General features: G+C 43.1%; 1 protein-coding gene across 2 annotated transcripts in view; it reads right to left on the reverse strand.

Moving 5' to 3' along the window:
- The window catches only part of DGKH (diacylglycerol kinase eta), a 105754-nt gene that overhangs the window by 24825 nt on the left and 61834 nt on the right, over positions 1-19095 (reverse strand). For both annotated transcript variants that reach the window (XM_081947902.1, XM_081947901.1), the window contains exons 8-19: positions 17258-17360; positions 16052-16214; positions 14118-14226; positions 13027-13166; positions 12825-12912; positions 10880-10965; positions 10426-10522; positions 8633-8915; positions 6680-6805; positions 5125-5187; positions 2555-2672; positions 540-650 (exon numbers count right to left, since the gene is read on the reverse strand). In XM_081947902.1, coding sequence (XP_081804028.1) covers positions 540-650; positions 2555-2672; positions 5125-5187; positions 6680-6805; positions 8633-8915; positions 10426-10522; positions 10880-10965; positions 12825-12912; positions 13027-13166; positions 14118-14226; positions 16052-16214; positions 17258-17360 — 1487 coding nt within the window. The remainder of the gene's footprint in view (positions 1-539; positions 651-2554; positions 2673-5124; positions 5188-6679; positions 6806-8632; positions 8916-10425; positions 10523-10879; positions 10966-12824; positions 12913-13026; positions 13167-14117; positions 14227-16051; positions 16215-17257; positions 17361-19095) is intronic.

Here is a 19095-nt window from a genome sequence, read left to right on the forward strand (position 1 = left end):
ATTAACCGATCAGAAACATTCAGTAAGACACCAACCCCCCTGCCTAGATGTTAAAGAAAACACACAACTCGCAACCACAATTGAGCCCAGCAAAATTTCCACCACTAACAAGAATAATCCTTTGGTTCCGTAGTGAGTTGTGCCCGATTTTTTCAATCTTTCTTGCCAAGGTTGTTAAGCATATCACACCAGTTGCTAAGTTAGTGAGCAGATTGTTAATTTGGCTTCCCCTTGGACTTTTGCTTGCCTAAAGGTCGCAAAAAGTGATCAGGTGACCACACACACACACACACACACACACACACACACACACACCTCAAAGCACTGCAACTGTCATAAGTACACGCCAGTTGCCAAGCCTCTGAATTTTGATCATGTGACCGTGGGAATGCTGGAACTGTCAAAAGTATGAAATACGGTCACATTTTTCTGTGCTTTTGTAACTTTGGTCACTAAACGAATGGTTGCAAGTTGAGGACTAGCTGTAGTTTGTACAAAGGCATCGGCGAGGAGTATTTCAACTCTTCACCATGACTCACCTGCATTTTTCAGGATGCTCTTCCCGCTTGTTGTTAAATTCTAATGAAATCTTCGCATCTAACCCGATGCCAAAATAATTGTTCATGACGCACTTCTCTGAATAGCCTTCCCTGTACACAAATGCACAACTCTTGTTGGTAATAGCACACAGAGGAAGCACACACAGGGACACAAACAAACAGCACAGTTCTATGCTCCTTTTTTGGAGAAATCCCAAACTTTTTATCCTATCCTAGAGGGGTAATTAGGGACATGGTGGCTCAGTGGCTAAGATGCTGAGCTTGTCAATCAGAAAGGTCGGCGGTTTGGTGGTTCAAATCCCTAACGTAGCAGAGTGAGTTCCCGTTACCTGTCCCAGCTTCTGCCAACCTAGCAGTTCGAAAGCATGTAAAAATGCAAGTAATAAAATAGGAACCACCTTTGGTGGGAAGGTAACAGCGTTCCGTGCACCTTCGCCATTGAGTCATGCTGGCCACATGACGACGGAGACGTCTTTGGACAGCACTGGCTCTTCGGCTTTGAGACGGAGATGAGCACTGCCCCCTAGCGTCAGGAACAGCTAGCACATATGTGTGAGAGGAACCTTTACTTTTAGAGGGGTAATCGTAGTGGTCTGAGGATGGAAGGGTCTTAAGATTGCCTAACAATCCAGATTCAAGAGGGAAGAAAGTGATTTGGATTGCACAGAAGTCCTCGCAGGGCCCCTATCAGCATTTTCTTAAATCTAGAACCCTGGACAACCTAGGAGAAAATGCTATTTTTATGACCTATTTTGTGGCAGTTGCTAAAGCAAACGCCACAGTGCTTAAACTAACCCATTGTTTGCTATGGGACTAAGGGACCAGTCCTAAGTTGAGAACTACTTGTAATACGGTGAAGGTTGGGTGGCTACTCCTAATTGCCTAGTGGTAGTAAATGAGCTCTAAGCATGTCTACTTATACCAGTCCCAAAACAGACACTGTGGTTTTGAATACGACATCCAGTTTTGGTCGCCACTCAAAATTGTTGAGACTCTAGAAAGAGTGCATTGAAGAGCAACAAAGATGATTAGGGGACTGGAGACTAAAACATACTAAGAATGGTTGCTAGAACTGAATTTATCTAGTTTAATGAAAAGAAAGACCAGGGGAGACATGATAGCAGTGTTCCAATATCTCAGGGGTTGCCACAAAGAGGAGGGAATCAAGCTATTATCCAAGGCACCTGAAGGTAGGAGAAGAAGCAATGGGTGGAAACTAATCAAGGAGAGAAGCAACCTGGAATTAAGGAGAAACTTCCTGATAGTGAGGACAATTAACCAGTGGAACAACTTGCCTCCAGAAGTTGTGGGTGCTCCAACACTGGAAATTTTTCAGAAGAGCAAGGGATTGGACTAGAAGATCTCTAAGGTTCCTTCCAACTCTGATTATTCTATTCTATTCTATTCTATTCTATTCTATTCTATTCTATTCTATTCTATTCTATTCTATTCTATTCTATTCTATTCTATTCTACTTTATTCTACTCTATCCTCTATTCCAGGGGTCTTCAAAGTCTAAGACTTATGCACTTCAACTCCCAGAATTCCTCATGCTAGGGAATTCTGGTAATTGAAGTCCATAAGTCTTAAAGTTGCCAAGTTTGGAAACCCCCCTCCTCTATTACATGTGAATTTCACAGCAGGAGGAACCTCTTGCCCAAAATCTTGCCAATCTTCTGTTTCTTATTCTTGTTAAAACTCTTAAGAGTGAAGGACTCTAAGAACCATATGCAGTTTGCTGAGATAACCGAAGACTTTTTGTTTACAACCCAAAAAGCAATACAAATATTTTTTCCCTTACACGAATTAGGAATTCTGCCATCTGAGATGGAAGGACCCAAACAGATGTCAAAGAAGGTGTCTTAGAAAACGCCTGAGACCTCTTGCATTTAAACACTCTCTCATGAACATAATGGCATCAAATATTAATACTGTAAAAAAAAAAAGAATGCCCATTAAATGAGAAAGGAGCAAGAATCAAACTTGTTTCTTACAGTGATTCTGGGTCAGGATCTATGAAAGGGGTAGCACCGTACGGATCAATGTTTGCCAGTAACATTTTGCTGATAATGGAGCTTCCCGCAATAGACGCAGCGAGACCCGCTCTCAGCCCTGATTGGAAAATGGGGGAAAATATATGCTTTAATTAGATATTTAAGTCATTTAGGAATCAGTTCACAAGTTAAAAATCTTGCATCTCCGTGAAATGTTCAATAAACGAGAGAAAATATCAGAGATAAAACTGTGGTGACCCATCTCCCCAAATAAGAGAAACACTGTGACGTCAACTCAAAAGTTTCCTTTATTAGGAGTGCCAGCAAAAGTTTATCTTGCAGGCTAACAAGTCTGCCTGGCAGGGGAGATGAATAGTTGTCTGCCACATCTATTCATCTCCGCCCCCTGCCTTTGATGCCCAGAGTTAGGGTGGGGCTTTGCTAGCAGTGGTGGCTCTTCCTTCCCGAGGACCGGCCCATAGATTTCCACTGCTCTCCTCTCCTCTGTCTTCTGTGCATCCGTGCGTCAGGCACTGAGCCCAGCTGTTCCTCCTCTTCCTCATCAGCCACCTCCAAACCTGGGGACTGTTGACTCTCCATCTGAGGGCTGATGAATGGCCCAGGCTCCGTCTCTCTCTCTCTCTCTCTCTCTTCCAGCTCCATTCCCTCTTCCCCCTCGAAGCTCTCAGGTTATCTTGATCTTGACCCTGATTCCCACGCCCCCTCCTCCTCCTCCTCTGATTCGGCTGCTGGAGGGGCCAGCAGCCAATAAGGCACAACAGAAACTGTTTCATTTTCTAAGTTTCTTCCCTTGTCCCTTCCATTCATTGGAAACAGAAAGGGACAAAACTTTAAGAGAAGAAAAGAAGTCTCTTTTTCTACTGAACACGTTGCGAAGAATCAGACCCGACTAAGCAACTGAACAACAAACATCAACAGTGGTATATACAACATCCATAAACCACATTATACATACAAACACAAATATAAATTTAAGTAGCGCATCAGCAGATATTAATGTATATGCAGTGTATATTTATTCTCTATAGTATCAACCTTGTGAACTCTCCAGTTTCCTCTTTCCGATATGTATTCAAGATGGGCAGTGATTAAAATATATAGGTATCTCTATCTATGGGTGTAGGTATATTTGTATGTACAGTGTATATATATATATGTATGTATGTAGCACATGTATATGTGTGTTATGCATGTGTACACTTTGAGAGCAGTCTACAGAATTTCATTTGTAATGTGTGCCCACAGTAAAACATGACAATAAAGGCTATCTATCTATCTATCTATCTATCTATCTATCTATCTATCTATCTATCCATCCATCCATCCATCCACCCACCCACCCACCCATCCATCCATCCATGTATGTATGTATGTGTCTGTGTGTGTGTCTGTCTGTCTGTCCGTCCGTCCGTCCGTCCATCCATCCATCCATCCATCCATCCATCCATCCATCCATCCATCTTTCTATCTATCTATACAGCTATCTCTCTCTATATATATATCTATATCTATGTCTGCCTATCTATACATCTATCTATATATCTATCTATGCATCTATCTATCTATCCATCCATCCATCCATCCATCCATCTATCTATCTATGTATCTATCCATCCATCCATCCATCCATCCATCCATCCATCCATCCATCTATCTATCTATCTATCTATCTATCTATCTATCTATCTATCTATGTATCTATCTATCTATCTATCTATCTATCTATCTATCTATCTATCTATCCATCCATCCATCCATCCATCCATGTATGCATCTGTTTGTCTGTCCGTCCGTCCGTCCGTCCGTCCGTCCATCCATCCATCCATCCATCCATCCATCCATCCATCCATCCATCCATCCATCTATCTATCTATCTATCTATCTATCTATCTATCTATCTATCTATCTATGTAACTATCTATCTATCTATCCATCCATCCATCTATCTATCTATCTATCTATCTATCTATCTATCTATCTATCTATCTATCTACCCATCTACCCATCCATCCATCCATCCATCCATCCATCCATCCATCCATCCATCCATCCATCCATCCATCTATCTATCTATCTATCTATCTATCTATCTATCTATCTACCTAAAATATGACCGTACAATATATGAGATAAAATATTACATTAAATAAAACCATGATAAAATCACCATTAAATGGCATCACTTTGATAGATTGGATGAACAAGCGCTTCCCCTCCCTTCCTTGAATGGTAAATCCATTGGGGAATTCTACTCGGTCATCTCAGCTGCTTCCCTTCAAAGTAAGGGAAGATGATGTGTACCAGAGGACCTTCTCTAGACTCTGGGAAATTGAAAACCAAAGTCTGTCTTACATCCATGGAGAGGTTTCTCCTTACAGGAAGAGGCTCAAGGAATAAGGACCTTCTCACGATGGATACTAAGGTAGACCTGCTCTGCTTTCCCCATCCTGTAGCTCCTCCATCCAAGACATGAATTGCAGGGCAGCTGAATCTGGCCTGGTTCCAATTCACTTCTCCAAAAATAATAATAATTATGAAGTCTTTATTACCTGGACAAATGATTCTTGTGTTCAGGACTGGAAGATTTTCCTTGCTGGCGACACCGACTGGGACTGAAAAATAATCAGCAGGCGAAGGGTTTTATGCACTTTCTCTCTCCTTCCGGACATTTGAGCCAGTTTTAACTGGTCATAGAGTGAAAATATAGGCAAATTACAACAGTTCATTTAGGGACCATTCAAAGTTATAATGGCACTGAAAACAAGGGACTTGGGACCATTTTTCCACACTCATGACCATTGTGGTTGTCAGGCCTGCAGCCATGTTCCTTTTGGGTCTTTGGCCTGCCACACTTTCTATTATTCTATGCATTTTCTATTGTGGAAGAATGGAAGGCGGGATTTTGTATGGAGTTAGATGATATGTAGCTATAACAAAATACTATCTAGAAAACCAAGGTCATCCTTTGTCTCTGCACCTGACCGGAACTGGATGGGTGGAAGCTGTCGGTGTGGCAGTGGGAGATTGGACCATGGGATGGACTTGTGGGTGTGGGGGCAAGATCTTGAACTTTCAACAGGGTGGGGAAAACTGGGAACCTTTCAGATTCAGGTTTGCCAACATGGCTCTCTTCATAAATTGGGACTTTGAGGAATCTTTTACCTCAGACTCTGATTTACTTTTGGAACCCTGACAGCGGTCTCTCCATGGTCGCATGATCAAAATTCAAAATTGGCAACTGACTCTTATTTATGACGAGTGTCGCAGTGTCCCGGGGCCACACCGTCCCTTTTTGCGACCTTCTGACGAGCAAAGTCATTGGGGAAGCCAGATTCACTTAACAATGGTGTGACTAATTTAACGACTGCAATGATTAACTTAACAACAAGGGTGGCAAGAAACGTCGTGAAATGGGGCAAGTCTCACTTAAGAACTGTCTTGTTTTGTTAGCCACACAACTAATTAGGGCTCAAGTGTGGTCATAAGTCGAGGGCAAGCTGTACTTTGGTTATACTTGTGAAAATGACCTAAATCAGGGGTGTCCAAACTTGGGAACTTTAAGACTTGGCTGGCTGGGGAATTCTGGGAGTTGAAGTCCACAAGTCTTAAAGTTCTCAAGTTTGGACACCCCTGACCTAAATGAACCAAAGCAACCATGAGGACAATGTTTTGTTTGCTGGAAACGCTTTGTATTTCACTTTAGGAATTTGTAAGGGCTTTTTCCTTCAAGTAAAACAGATTTTGAAACATTTCAGAATGGAATGGATGGGATGGGGGAGGGGAGGGGAGGGGAGGGGAGAAGAGAAGAGTTGGAAGGGACCTTGGAGGTCTTCTAGCCCAACCCTCTGCTTAGGCAGGAAACCCTACACTACTTCAGACAATTGGTTGTTCAATCTCTTCTTGGAGCATTCACAACTTCTGGAGGCAAGATGTTCCACTGATTAATTGTTCTCACTGTCAGGAAGTTTCTCCTTAGTTCAAGGTTGCTTCTCTCCTTGATTAGTTTCCACCCATTGCATATTTCAATATGTTGATGCTTAATTTTTTTTAAAAACCAGTCCACACTTGGAATCCTCGTGCAACTGTCCTTTTCTGTTTACTTACTCGAATGAGATTCATACTCTTTGGTGTCTTCGTCTTTTTCTTCCTTGGATTCTTCTAGTTCCTTATTATACTCCATCGCGGACTGGTTTATTTGATCTTCATTGTGTGCATTCTGTTCATCCACCACTGTAACACCAAACGCTACTATTAATTATTTTAAAAACAGCGAGGGACCCCAGTAGAAAGAATGGTTATCTGTCTCCTGCAGTGGCCTTTGCAATCTATTTGATTTCTGCTGGGAAAACTAATGAGGAAGTTGTACATTTTTTATGTGCCTTTGCTAAGATGATCAGAGTCTCCCAGGGAGAACCCAACCACTGCATAACTCTAATAATGCTCTTTATTTTGAAAAAAGTATCATTAAGTCATTAACATGCATGCAAAGATCCCTCCTTCTGTTTATCGCCTACTAAAAGGGATTTCTTTTCAGTAGAAATTATCTGAAATCATAGAAGGTCTTCTCTGCAGTCACGACATAAGCGTAAGATTGAAAATGAGGCTTTTGAGGCTACATCTTTTCTATCCTGCTCTACAGTGTAGAGAGTTGGTCTTTGGTAGAAAGCCACTTGGAGGGACTAGAAGCATTTGAAATGTGCATTTATGGGCGGCCGTTATGTCTATGTTGGGTTGACAAAATCAGGAATGAGGAGGTGATAAGTTTCCTGGGAAAGCCAAGGGAAATCATCAAAGCCATTAAAAAGCTAAAGTTAGTATATTTCGGACATGTGATGTGACACCTGGAAAAATACACCACACTTCACTTAATCCTCCAAGGAAAGATTGAAGGCAAATGAGGTCCAGGCAGAAGAAGGATATCATGGCTTCAAAATATAAGGAATTGGTTTGTTACTTAGTAGTAGTAGTAGTAGTAGTAGTAGGAGGAGGAGGAGGAGGAGGAGAAAGAAGATGAAGAAGAAAGGAGGAGGAGGAAGACGAGGACGAGGAGGAGGAGGAGGAGGACCAGGACAAGGAGGAGGAGGACAAGGAGGAGGAGGAGGAGGAGGAGGAGGAGGAGGAGGAGGAGGAGGAGGAGGAGGAGGAGGAGGAGGAGGAGGAGGAGGAAGAAGAAGAAGAAGAAGAAGAAGAAGAAGAAGAAGAAGAAGAAGAAGAAGAAGAAGAAGAAGAAGAAGAAGAGAGAAGCAGAAGGAGAAGGAAGAGAGGAGGAGGAGGAAGAGAGGAGGAGGGGGAGGAGGGGGGAAGGAGGGGGAGGGGGAGAAGGAGAAGCAGAAGGAGGAGCAGGAGGAAGGATTATCTCTCCAAAATTATGTCTTTAAAATTATCTCTTTAAAATTGCTTGGTGTCAACCACTCCAGCCAACTTTTTGATTTTGCAGATCTGCTTGTGCCAATCTTCTATTTTTTTTTAAAGAAGTTTCATTTTTGCAAAAATAAAGATGACCAGCTGAAATTATTTTCAACACAAAGGGGTAAGTTGACCAAACCATTGTTAAACCGTGGTTAACCTCACTTCATAGATTTCAGATGATACAGCAAGCGGTAGTTACTCTGTTAAGAAAGCAAACCTTGGTTTGCAGAAGGTATCCAAGTTACAGAGGGAGAAATTAGCCTTGTTCTGGTCCCAAAAGTGTGGTGCTGTTGTTTTTCAAAAGGCAACTGGGCTTTCTTTGCTTTTCCTTGAAGATGTTTTGCTTCTCATCCAAGAATCGTCTTTGGTTCTTCAGACGTTCTGAAGCTTCTTCAGAACTAAAGAAGCTTCTTGGGCGAGAAATGAAACCTCTTCAAGGAAAGACCAAGGAAGTCCAGTTGCCTCTTGAAAAAAGGACCTTTGGGACAACCATGACCTGGAGGACTGAGGATCTTCAGAGACTTTTAGCCCTGTACTTCTACCAGTCAACAAGGGTTTAGCTTAGGACGAGTTTCACTTCTTAAAGTCAAGTTAGCCCCATCAAGAAAAGCATGAAGAAAGAAAGCTAGCCAATTACATTTCCTTCACCTTTCTCTGCTTGCTCAATGATCTGTCTCAGTGCTTTCTTTAAACTGTTGGCCCGGAGCATCAGCTGCTCACGGGACTTGAACATCTGTTGCATCGGAGAAGCTGCGTCGTTGTTCTCGGTCAACAGTTCTTTGGCATCCGACAAAGATTCTTCACTCGAGGACTCGTCCGGCTCTTCCTCAGCGATAGGGGTCGTAGCCATGTGGGGAAGGCTTGGACTAACCTGGGTTTCAGCCTGGAGGGCCTGGAGCAGGAGGCTTAACTTCTCGTTCAGTTCCGAGCACTAGAAAGGTTATAAAGGAATATAAAGGAGAGGCTGACCCAGTTCTGCAGAGGAATTATTGAATGAGTCTGTCATTGGTACCTCTATAACTGCCTGGTTTGGCACAGCAACTGTTGTGTTGTGTTCTATAGTCTACATTCCACATTCTATATGATGGTGAATGCGGAGCCATTTGTCAGGGCACGCAAGGCGTTGCCCTGTCAGCTGGCCAGTGCGCGCAGCTGAGTTCAGCCTTTTTTGAAGCCATTTTTCGCCCTCCCCAGGCTCCAGAGGCTTTATAGGAGCCTGGGAGGGGTGAAAAGAGCCCCCCCCCCTCGTTGGAGGCCCTCTGGAGGCTTCATGAGCTTCCCTGAAGCCTCCGGAGCGCAAAAAAAATGGCCCTATGGGGAAACGGGAAGTTCAGGAACAGACTTCCGGTTTGCTCAGAGGGTCGTTTTGAGCGCTCTGGAGGCCTCCTGAAGGTCCCTGAAGCCTCCGGAGGGCCTCGGGGGGGGGGGCTGTTTTCCCACTCCCCAGCCTCCTATAAAGCCTCTGAAGCCTGGGGAAGGCAGAAAAAGCATGCAAAAATGGGGGGGAAGCGCATTGCATTATGGGTGCGGCACGCCCGCACACGACCCCCCTGCGCTCCCCCCACTTATGGCACTCGAGCCAAAAAAGGTTCGCCATCGCTGTTCTGTCCTATCCCTTATTCTATTCTATTCTGTTCTGTTCTGTTCTATATTCCTATTCTATTCTATTCTATTCTATTCTTTTTATTCTCTATTCTATTCTATTCTCTCTCTCTTCTCTATTTCTATTCTGTTCTCTATTCTATTCTATATTCCTATTCTATTCTCTATTCTATTCCTAATTTTTATTCTCTATTCTATTCCATTCTATTCTATTCTCTATTCCTATTCTATTCTCTATTCTAATTTTTATTCTCTATTCTATTCTATTCTCTATTCCTATTCTATTCTCTATTCTAATTTTTATTCTCTATTCTATTCTATTCCATTCTATTCTCTATTCCTATTCTATTCTCTATTCTAATTTTTATTCTATATTCTATTCTAATTTTTATTTTCTATTCTATTCTAATTATTATTCTCTATTCTATTCTACTTCCATTCCCATTCTGTTCCGTTCTGTTCAATCCTGAGCTACAAATATTCTCTTCTATAAATCTTCCATAATTTAAAAAGGCAGACTATAATCTACCATTTCAGTGGACAGGTAAATTCTCAATTTACCACCATAAGGGAGCCAGCCGACTGTCTGATGGCCATTGGCTGGGATGGCCATCCATATGACCAACCTGATTTTACAACCATTTTTCTGATAATTGTTAAATCCCATTTGGGTTTAAAGCTAGTCATCTTTAACTGTCTTTATACCTGTTAAATTCCATGATATTTTTTTGGTAAGCCGTCTGTGCATCCATACAAAAGAAGCATTAATGCTAAGGAAATACTCAGATAAATATGAAATGCTGAATCATTTCTTCAAACAAAACCATCTCCCTTCTTACTTTCGTAGCCATGGCGTCCGTTTCTGGATTTTCCTCTGGCCTTTCACACGTCTTCCCTATTTTGGCCACAAATCCTTTCACGGTTTCACACAAGATCCTTTTTCAGGAGAAAGAAATACAGGAACAAGAAGGGAAATCGATGATGTCAAAGCATGAATTTTACATTAGGCGTTAATTTAGCTCGGCCACTTATCGTTGAAAAAAGAAGCCATTAAGATAGCATGTTTTATATTTTACAAATGAAAAGCCCATTAGATCACACATACAAAATCTCTCCTCACCTCATATTTCACTTATATGATATAAAAATCTCGCTTGATCATAAGTAACCTCTTGCTGTAGGGAGGCTTCAGAAGAAAGCCAACAGAAGGTTTCATACATCAAGAGAGATGGAATGAGGTGGTTATTTTTTTCCAAATTAGAAAGCAATTTTACCGGCTGAGGTTGAACTTACTTGGCAGACGATATAACAACGGTGTGTTGATCAGAATCCAGGATCTTTGTCAGATGTGCGGCCACTGAATCCTCGTAGGCAGACATCTGGAAAGAGGGTTTTTTTTAAAAAAAGCTTTGGATCTTAAAATGCAGCTGCATAGTAAATATTTATATTTCACACAAACGTATATCAATAAAATATTGGATGGATGGATGGACGGATGGATGGACAGATAGACAGACATATAGAGATAGGGGAATAGAGAGATAGAGAGATAGACAGACAGACAGACAGACAGACAGACAGACAGACAGACAGATAGACAGGAGAGCGAGAGTCATAGATGATATAGATAGAAAATAGAATATACATCAATAGAGAGATTAGAGAGAGAGAGGGGGAGACAGACACAGAGACAGAGTGACAGACAGACAAGAGAGATGCTGGATCTGACTTCATTTGATTGAAGTTACTATCTTGACTAATTTGCGGTTGTGATATGAAAAATCTACAATTTTTCAGTGGCATAGGACAGATCACAAGTAAATTAAAAATATGGGTTTGTTCTAATATGACAAAAGTTTCAGAGGTCTATATAAAGCATTATAGAGACCAGAAAATTTCATTTCCTACCATAAAAGATTGATTGATTGATTGATTGATTGATTGATTGATTGATTGATGCACTGAGGATGTTACCTAGTTGGGTAATGAAACGTCTGCAAGAAAACCACCAAGCTCAGAGAGCACCAAGGACCCCACAGTTCAACCCTGAGCTAGAAATATCCTCCTTTATGGGCCTCCCATTATTAGCTGTGGGAGAAAGAAACCTTCTCTTCCTTCAGTGTTTTAGAAATCAGACACTGACTGAAAATGCTTGCAATGATTCTTATTACAATATCAATAGATTTTTTTCCAACTAAATCATATGACTTCAATTAAGTGAACAGTGTAAGATTCTCAGATCTCATTAATGGTATTATTGCAAGTTCGTCTCTTAAGCATTTGCTGAAATCCAATATATAATTAACCAGGAGTGAGTATTCTGAATTCAGAAACACTTTTATCTTAATTGCTCTCTCTGTGTGTATTTGTGAGTGTGTGTGTGTGTGTGTGTGTGTGTGTGTAGAGGGAGAGAGAGAGAAAAGGAGGATGAGAGGCAGACAGAGTATTGCTGTTGTGATCTGCTGGCGGTCTGATGAGCTAGCAGCAGATTTGGACAGTGAGGAAGTTTGGGGAGGAAGGTGGGCCAGTCCTGGAGTCTGGGGAAGGCTCGGACGAGGGCTCTGCGTCGGAGGCAGAGAGGGGGCCAGGACCGTCTGGGAGTTATGTGCTGCTTCTGGAGCCTCCGGAGTCTGACATCAGCGAGGCAGACGAACAGGGGGAGCCTGTTCCCAGTGCACGCATGCACAGAGCTGCCAGAAGGCAAGAACAGTTAAGGCAAAAGGAACAACTGGGGAGTAAGGCTTGGAGATGAGAGGCCCCTCCCATAAGGCATAAAAGAGGAGCGAACAGAACGTGAGCTTTTGCAGGAAGCAACTTTGTTCGTTCTGGTCGGTTTACCTTCTGAAGCTCCGTTCTGACTCTGTGCTCCGTGTGGCCTTGCAAAGCTAATTGCCAATTAGGTCTTTGTCAGCGTTTCAAAGGAGATAAAGGTGGGTACTTATCGGCCTTATTCCGAAAGACTGTGGCAGACTTCTGTCAGACTCTTTACAAACTATTTGTGACTCATTATGGGCTGTGAATGAACATAATTCACAGCCATTGAAATAAAAAGAAGGTTTTAGGGACTAAACTTGTGTGCTTTTTACTGTATCAGGAAGCCTAGGTCAGAACAATTGCTCAGTTTGAATGCATCAAAATTAGATCTTGCATAATTTAATGGCATCCAGAAATTTAGATGTACCCGACAATCAGATTAGCTCTTACATCATTTAATTACAACCCCAAATTTAAATTTTACCTGGCAATCTTCGGAGTCTTCTTCGGGAGTAACCGGGAGGATGCATTGCTTGGATGGCAACCTCAATTCATACGACATGATGCTCCACCTGAAAAATTCCCAAATTCAAATCCACAAACGGGGTGATTCACCGAGAAGGAGCGCTGATCGTGAGAAAGATTTGACAATACAAACAAAACAAGCAAGGAAGGCATTTCCTTACCTGTCTAGCATTTTGGTGCTAGCTCGTTCTAATTTTTCCAAAATTTGAGGCAGTTGTGTGTCATCATCACAGGAACCTCCCCAGCCAAGGACCCGGGCAAGGTCATTCCCCGTCCCAAGTGGCAATACTCCCAAGTGACACTGGAACGGAGATTTAAAATGCAGATTTGTGATTTGGTTTCTGAGAGTCAGGTTGGTCTACTGGTTTAGGCACCAGGCTAGAAAGCAGAAGATCAAGAGTTAAGTCTTGCCTTAGTCATCAAAGCCAGCTGGGTGACTTTGAACCAATCACAAGGAGACCGGGAGTTCTAGTCCCACCTTAGATGTGAAAGCTAGCTGGGTCTCTTTGAGCCAGTCACTCTCTCTCAGCCCAATCCACTTCACATGGCTGTTGTTGACTTTGGGTCAATCACTAGGAGACTGGGAGTTCTAGGCATACCTGAAAGGTGGCTGGGTGACCTTGGGCCAATCACCAGGAGACTGGGAGTTCTAGTATCACCTTAGACGTGAAAGATGGCTGGGTGACCTTGGGCCAATCAGGAGACTGGGAGTTCTAGTCTTGCCTCAGCCATCAAAACCAGCTGAGTGACCTTAGGCCAATCACTAGGAGACTGGGAGTTCTAGTCCCACCTTAGCCATGAAAGCTAGCTAGATGAATTTGTGCCAATGGCCGGGAGACTGGGAATTCTAGTCCCACATTAGATGTGAAAGGCAGCTGGGTGACCAGTCACTCTCTCTCAGTCCAACCCACTTCACAGAATCATTGTTGTGGGAAAGAGAGGAGGAGGAAGTTGTGTTTGGATGTGTTAGATATTCAGCTTTTCCTTCCGTTATGTGTAAAAATAAAAAGCAAAGCAAAGCAAAGCAAAGAAAACTAATAAAATAGTGAAATGAGGAGAATTGAAGTGAAATAAATGAAATAATAAAACGAAATCAATACTAAAATTCCCCTGCTTAACCCTAACCACTATTAAACTCTACGACAATGGTTAATTATAACCACGGGACATTTCTTTTTCTTTCATTGTTCCAGTCTTTTAAAAACAAAAGTCGATTTGCTTCTCTCAAGGATTAAACGAAAAGGAGACTTGCCTGTTTGTGTAGGTTGAGTTTATCGATTTCAGACAACACCCAGCCCACACTCCCGTCTCCTCCGCAAACCAGGATTCGAAAATTGTCAAACTTCTGAAATAACCGTAAGCTGGAAAAGAAAAGGCCTGTATTCAGATCTATTCTGTCAGCAAGAGAATCTCATCACCCGGGGAAATCAATCATGTCCAAAGTATTTTAATGTCTACCTAATAAAAACCTTAAAAAGAAAAAAAAAGAAAAATCAACCATGTGGGAAACAGAGTCTTGGAGAAATTTTCCCCGGGGGGGAAGGGGGGAAACATGGCTTTAAAATAATATTATAATAGTTCTGAGCACTGAAATGGATATATTACCCGTACACCTCAATTTACGACCACAATGTTGTTCAGTGAGAAATTAAATGAGTCTTGCCCCATTTTACAACTTCCCTTGCCACGGTTGTTAAGTGAGTCGCTGAGATTGTTCAGTTAGTGACATGGTTGTTAAGTGAATCTAGTTCCCCTGTTGACTTTGCTTGTCAGAAGGTCGCAAGAGGGGATCACGTGACCCTGGATACAGCAGCGGGCATAAGTATGAGTCCGTTGCCCAGCATCCAAATGTAAATCACATGATGAAACGGTCATAAGTGTGAAAAAGGGTCATAAGTCACTTTTTCCACTATGGTTGTAAATTTGGTTACTAAATGAACTGTTATAAGTTGAGGACTAACTGTATTAAGCGGAGGATTTACAGCGGTGCTGATAAAGTGACTTATGACTGTTTTTCACACTTATGACCTCAGTACCAAAATTTTATCAGAAAAGGAATTTTAAAATGGAGGCTCCCTAGAATATGGCATGCAGTTTTTGGAAAGGAAAGTAAATACAAATTGTTCACCGCTGGAGAAGAATCTAGAACAGTTTTTTATTTTATTTTTATTTGTTTACCTTTTGTTCATTGGTTTGTGTGTGTGTGTGTGTGTGTGTGTGTGTGTGTTGCATTGTATTCAAACAAGCAACTCGAAGATGAGTGGACTTCAACTCCCAGAATTCCCTAGCCAGTAGAAGGAATTCTGGGAGTTGAAGTCCACATTTCTTCAGGTTGCCACGGTTGGGGATCAACAATCGAGAGCAGTGATGGGGATCCTTTTCGCACCAAGTGCCGAGAAGGGAGCGCACAAGCTCGTCTGGGCCGCAACCCGGAAGAGGGGCTGTCTAGGGGACATGCGCGTGCCGGAATATGTACTTCCGGTTTCCGATGTGCGCACGCCAGAGGTGGTATTCTACCAATTCGGACCGGATTGCTTGAGCCAGTAGCGGAAATCGCGGTTGGCTCCGCCTACCCATGCCCGCCTGTACGTAGGCCATTTTTTCGCCAAAAGCGCATGCATAGAAGGATCACATTTGAACCACTAGGGAAGGTAAGTGTATGCCACCCCTGGCGCATGTGCAGTGGCCAGCTAATCTTCCGGTTATCGGCATGCATGCATGTGTGATGATCAGCTGGCCGGGCATGATGCTCACACCAGGAAATGGAAGACTTCTTCCAGTTTACGGCACTGCCGCACGCACGAAGGCCAGCTGACCGTCCCACGCGCATGTGCGTCAAAAACCTGGAACAGGAATGGGCGATGCCGCATGAAGGCCAGGCGACATGGCTCCGAGTGCCATTTGGGGCATGCGTGCCACAGGTTCACCATCATTGATCAGTGTTTCTCAAACTTGGCGACTTTAAGTCCTGTGGATTTCAACTCCCAGAATCCCCCAGCCAGCATAGCTGGCTGGGGGATTCTGGGAGTTGAAGTCCACAGGACTTAAAGTCGCCAAGTTTGAGAAACACTGATCTAGAAGAACCTCTGAGAACCTGCGTCTCTTGAACAACCCTGAAATGCATTCCTGTTAATCGGCTTTCATTCTTTTCCGAAATAAACCTGGGTAGAGAGTAAACCAAATTACCCTAAGTGGGGTCCCCCGTTCATTAGATCGAAAACCTGAGCTGGGTTTAGGGACTGCTTGAAGCGCCGGAGGAATTTCACGCCCTGGTTGTCTCCGCTCTTCGAATTCACAAAAACCAAGAGAGGACTGGCACAGGTGGGTGGACAGGTAGCTTTCCAGAAACCTGCACAAAAAAATCAGAAATAAAATAATACCAACCAGCGTAGAGTCTTTCCTAGTTCCACCAAGGTCATCACAATTACAATTCAGAGGTTGTTAATGAAAGTTGGGCTCAATTTTGAACAGGGGATTAAGAACTGTAACAAATAGACTCAGAGAAAAGAGAACAAAGGGACCTTGGAGGTCCTCTAATCCAGCCCCCTGCTCAAGGTGGAGGCCTAATACCGTTTCAGACAAATGGCCGTCCAATCTCTTCTTCAAAGCCTTCAGTGATGGAGCCCTACAACTTCAATAGTTTCACTGGTTAAATTGTTCTCACTGTCAGGGAATTTATCCTTCGTTCTAAGTTGCTTCTCTCCTTGATTAGTTTCCACCCATTGCTTCTTTTTCTACCCTCGGGTGCCTTGGAGAATAGTTTGATTCCCTCTTCTTTGTGGCAACCCCTGAGATATTGGAAGACTGCTATCCTGTCTCCCCTAGTCCTTCTTTTCCTTAAACTAGACCTACCCAGTTCCTGCAACCGTTCTTCATATGTTTTAGTCTCCAGTCCCCTAATCCTCTTTGTTGCTCTTCTCTGCACTTTTACTGGAGTCTCCAGATCTTTTCTACATCATGGCAACCAAAACTGGATGTGACATTCGAAGTGTGGCCTTACCAAGTCATTATAAAGCGGTATTAAAACTCTTTTCATTCCATCAATGAAGGCCAATATGTTTTAGAAGATAGGAAATTCATTTCTGGCTTTGAATTTATGGCGATCTGCTTCGCCTCTACAAATTGAAACCTAATTAGAAGCATGAATCTGACTGTTCGTATCTCAAGTCTCATTAATTCTCTTACATTCATTTACAATCGGCAAGAAATTCTCTTCCGTAAAGTGATGAGACATTCACCTTCTGCTTGAATTGCCTCCATCTCCCATTGAAGTTTTTCTGGCGTTTTGCAAACTGTCCCACACCATTATCCGTGTTACATGTCCTGTGCATTCTCTGTGCACAAATCCCACATGTGATATACATTGTACACCTGCCCTATCCACATACATACCGTCCGAATCTATGCTGTTCAGCGCTGTGGGCGGAATAATTGAGACTTTGCACTGGCCGAGAGGACACTTTCGCGGATACGAGTCTCGGCATGCCGTGTGCACCTGGAAATGGTTTTACCCAATGGAGGAGAGCCGTGGATTATTAAAACATTTACGAAATGGAGGTGATTTTAGGGCAAAAATGCAAATCTGAATATAAGCCGACTTCGACTACAACCACTAGCAAGCCCAACATTTCTGTTGCTAAATTAGACATGTGTTAAGTGATGTCCCATTGGACAACTTTTTGTGAAGTGACCCTTGGCTTCTCCTTTGACTTCGCTTGTCCGGAGTTCGCAAAAGGGAAATCAGGTGACACCCCACCCCGGCTCCATGCTGTCCTATTTAGGCACATTTTTGAGGCCAGGCACATGCGCGGAAGGCACACATGCGAGCAAAGCACATGCGTTGAAATCTGGGTGCCTATGCAGTTGGCGCACGCACGCAAAGCGAGAGGGCAAGTGCAGGGTGAAGCGGTGGTAACAAAATATGAAACCCACTGCTGGTCATAAATGTGAGACAGTTGCCAAGCAACAGAATTCTGATAACATGACCAGACTCTATTGTGGTCATTAAGTGAGGATTTGGGTATATTTCCAGAGATGGCCTCTCCTTGTGTGGTGTCATCTCACACTCTCTGTCCTTCACGCAGATGTAGAACAGCTGCTTCCAAAGCGAAAGAGCTGCCTGTTTTGTACATTTTTCTGCGATAAAAATATGATCTATATTTTTTTTCTCATTCCGGGCCGATCTGGGTGTTCCACAGCTGCAAATGGAGCTTCTTTGGGGTCAGGGGAATTCTCTCCATGACACACACACACACACCCCAAAAAACACAGCCATGTTTCTTGTCTCCAAAGTTGCCAAATTCAAACTCTTTCCCCAGAGAACGCTCGGTGCAGGTGCAAAACCCATGTGTGAAGCTGAGCAGACCACACAAAGAAGGTTCCCTCTCCCTAGAAAACGTATTTCTTTTGGGGGCGAATATGAATCTGAAAGCAAAATAGGTGTTACGAAATCTTATATTTGCTACCCGGCAAAATTCAGAGTAAGGGGGCAGACATTCCGGCTCCCTCCTTAAATCCCTTCAATTATTGTTCATAATTTCATCGTCAATGGCTCTTAAATGTTAGTCCTACAACAGTTTGTTTAGTAACTGTTCGAACTTACAACAGCCCTGAAAAAAATGTGACTTAGGACAGTGGTGGGGTCCGGCTGGCACTACTGCCGGTTTGTTCGTGTGCGCCCTGCGTGCGCATGCGCAGAACTGAAAAACAAGATGGCGGTGACGACGACTGGGGAACCGGTTCGGGGGCGTGGCAGGCCTGGGTCGCTGCTGGTTTGAGCGACCCAGGCCGCCAAACCACTACCGGTTCGGCCGAACCAGTCCCAACTGGTAGAACCCACCACTGACTTACAACCGTTTTTCACACTTACGACTGCTGCAGCCTTCCCCAGGGTCATGTGCTTTTACATTCGGATGCTTGGCATGCTGACTCGCATGTATGATGGTCATAGTGTCCCGGGGTCAACTTTTGTGACCTTATGACAAGCAAATCAACAGGGAAGCCAAATCCCCTTAACGTAAGTACGCGTCAGTTGCTGAGCGTCTGAATTTTGATCACGGTTTCCAGGGATGCTACAAGAGTTGTAAGTGTGAAAAACCGTTCCAAGTCACTTTTTAAGGTGTCGTTTCTTTTCTTTAACAGTTTATTTATATATTTTCACATTACATACATAAGAGCTTAGTGGATCAATTTATTTATATATAGTAATACTTTTCCCACTCCTAATTTCT

The sequence above is a fragment of the Natrix helvetica genome, assembly GCF_964273705.1.
Source record: "Natrix helvetica genome assembly, chromosome: 3".
NCBI lineage: Eukaryota > Metazoa > Chordata > Lepidosauria > Squamata > Natricidae > Natrix > Natrix helvetica.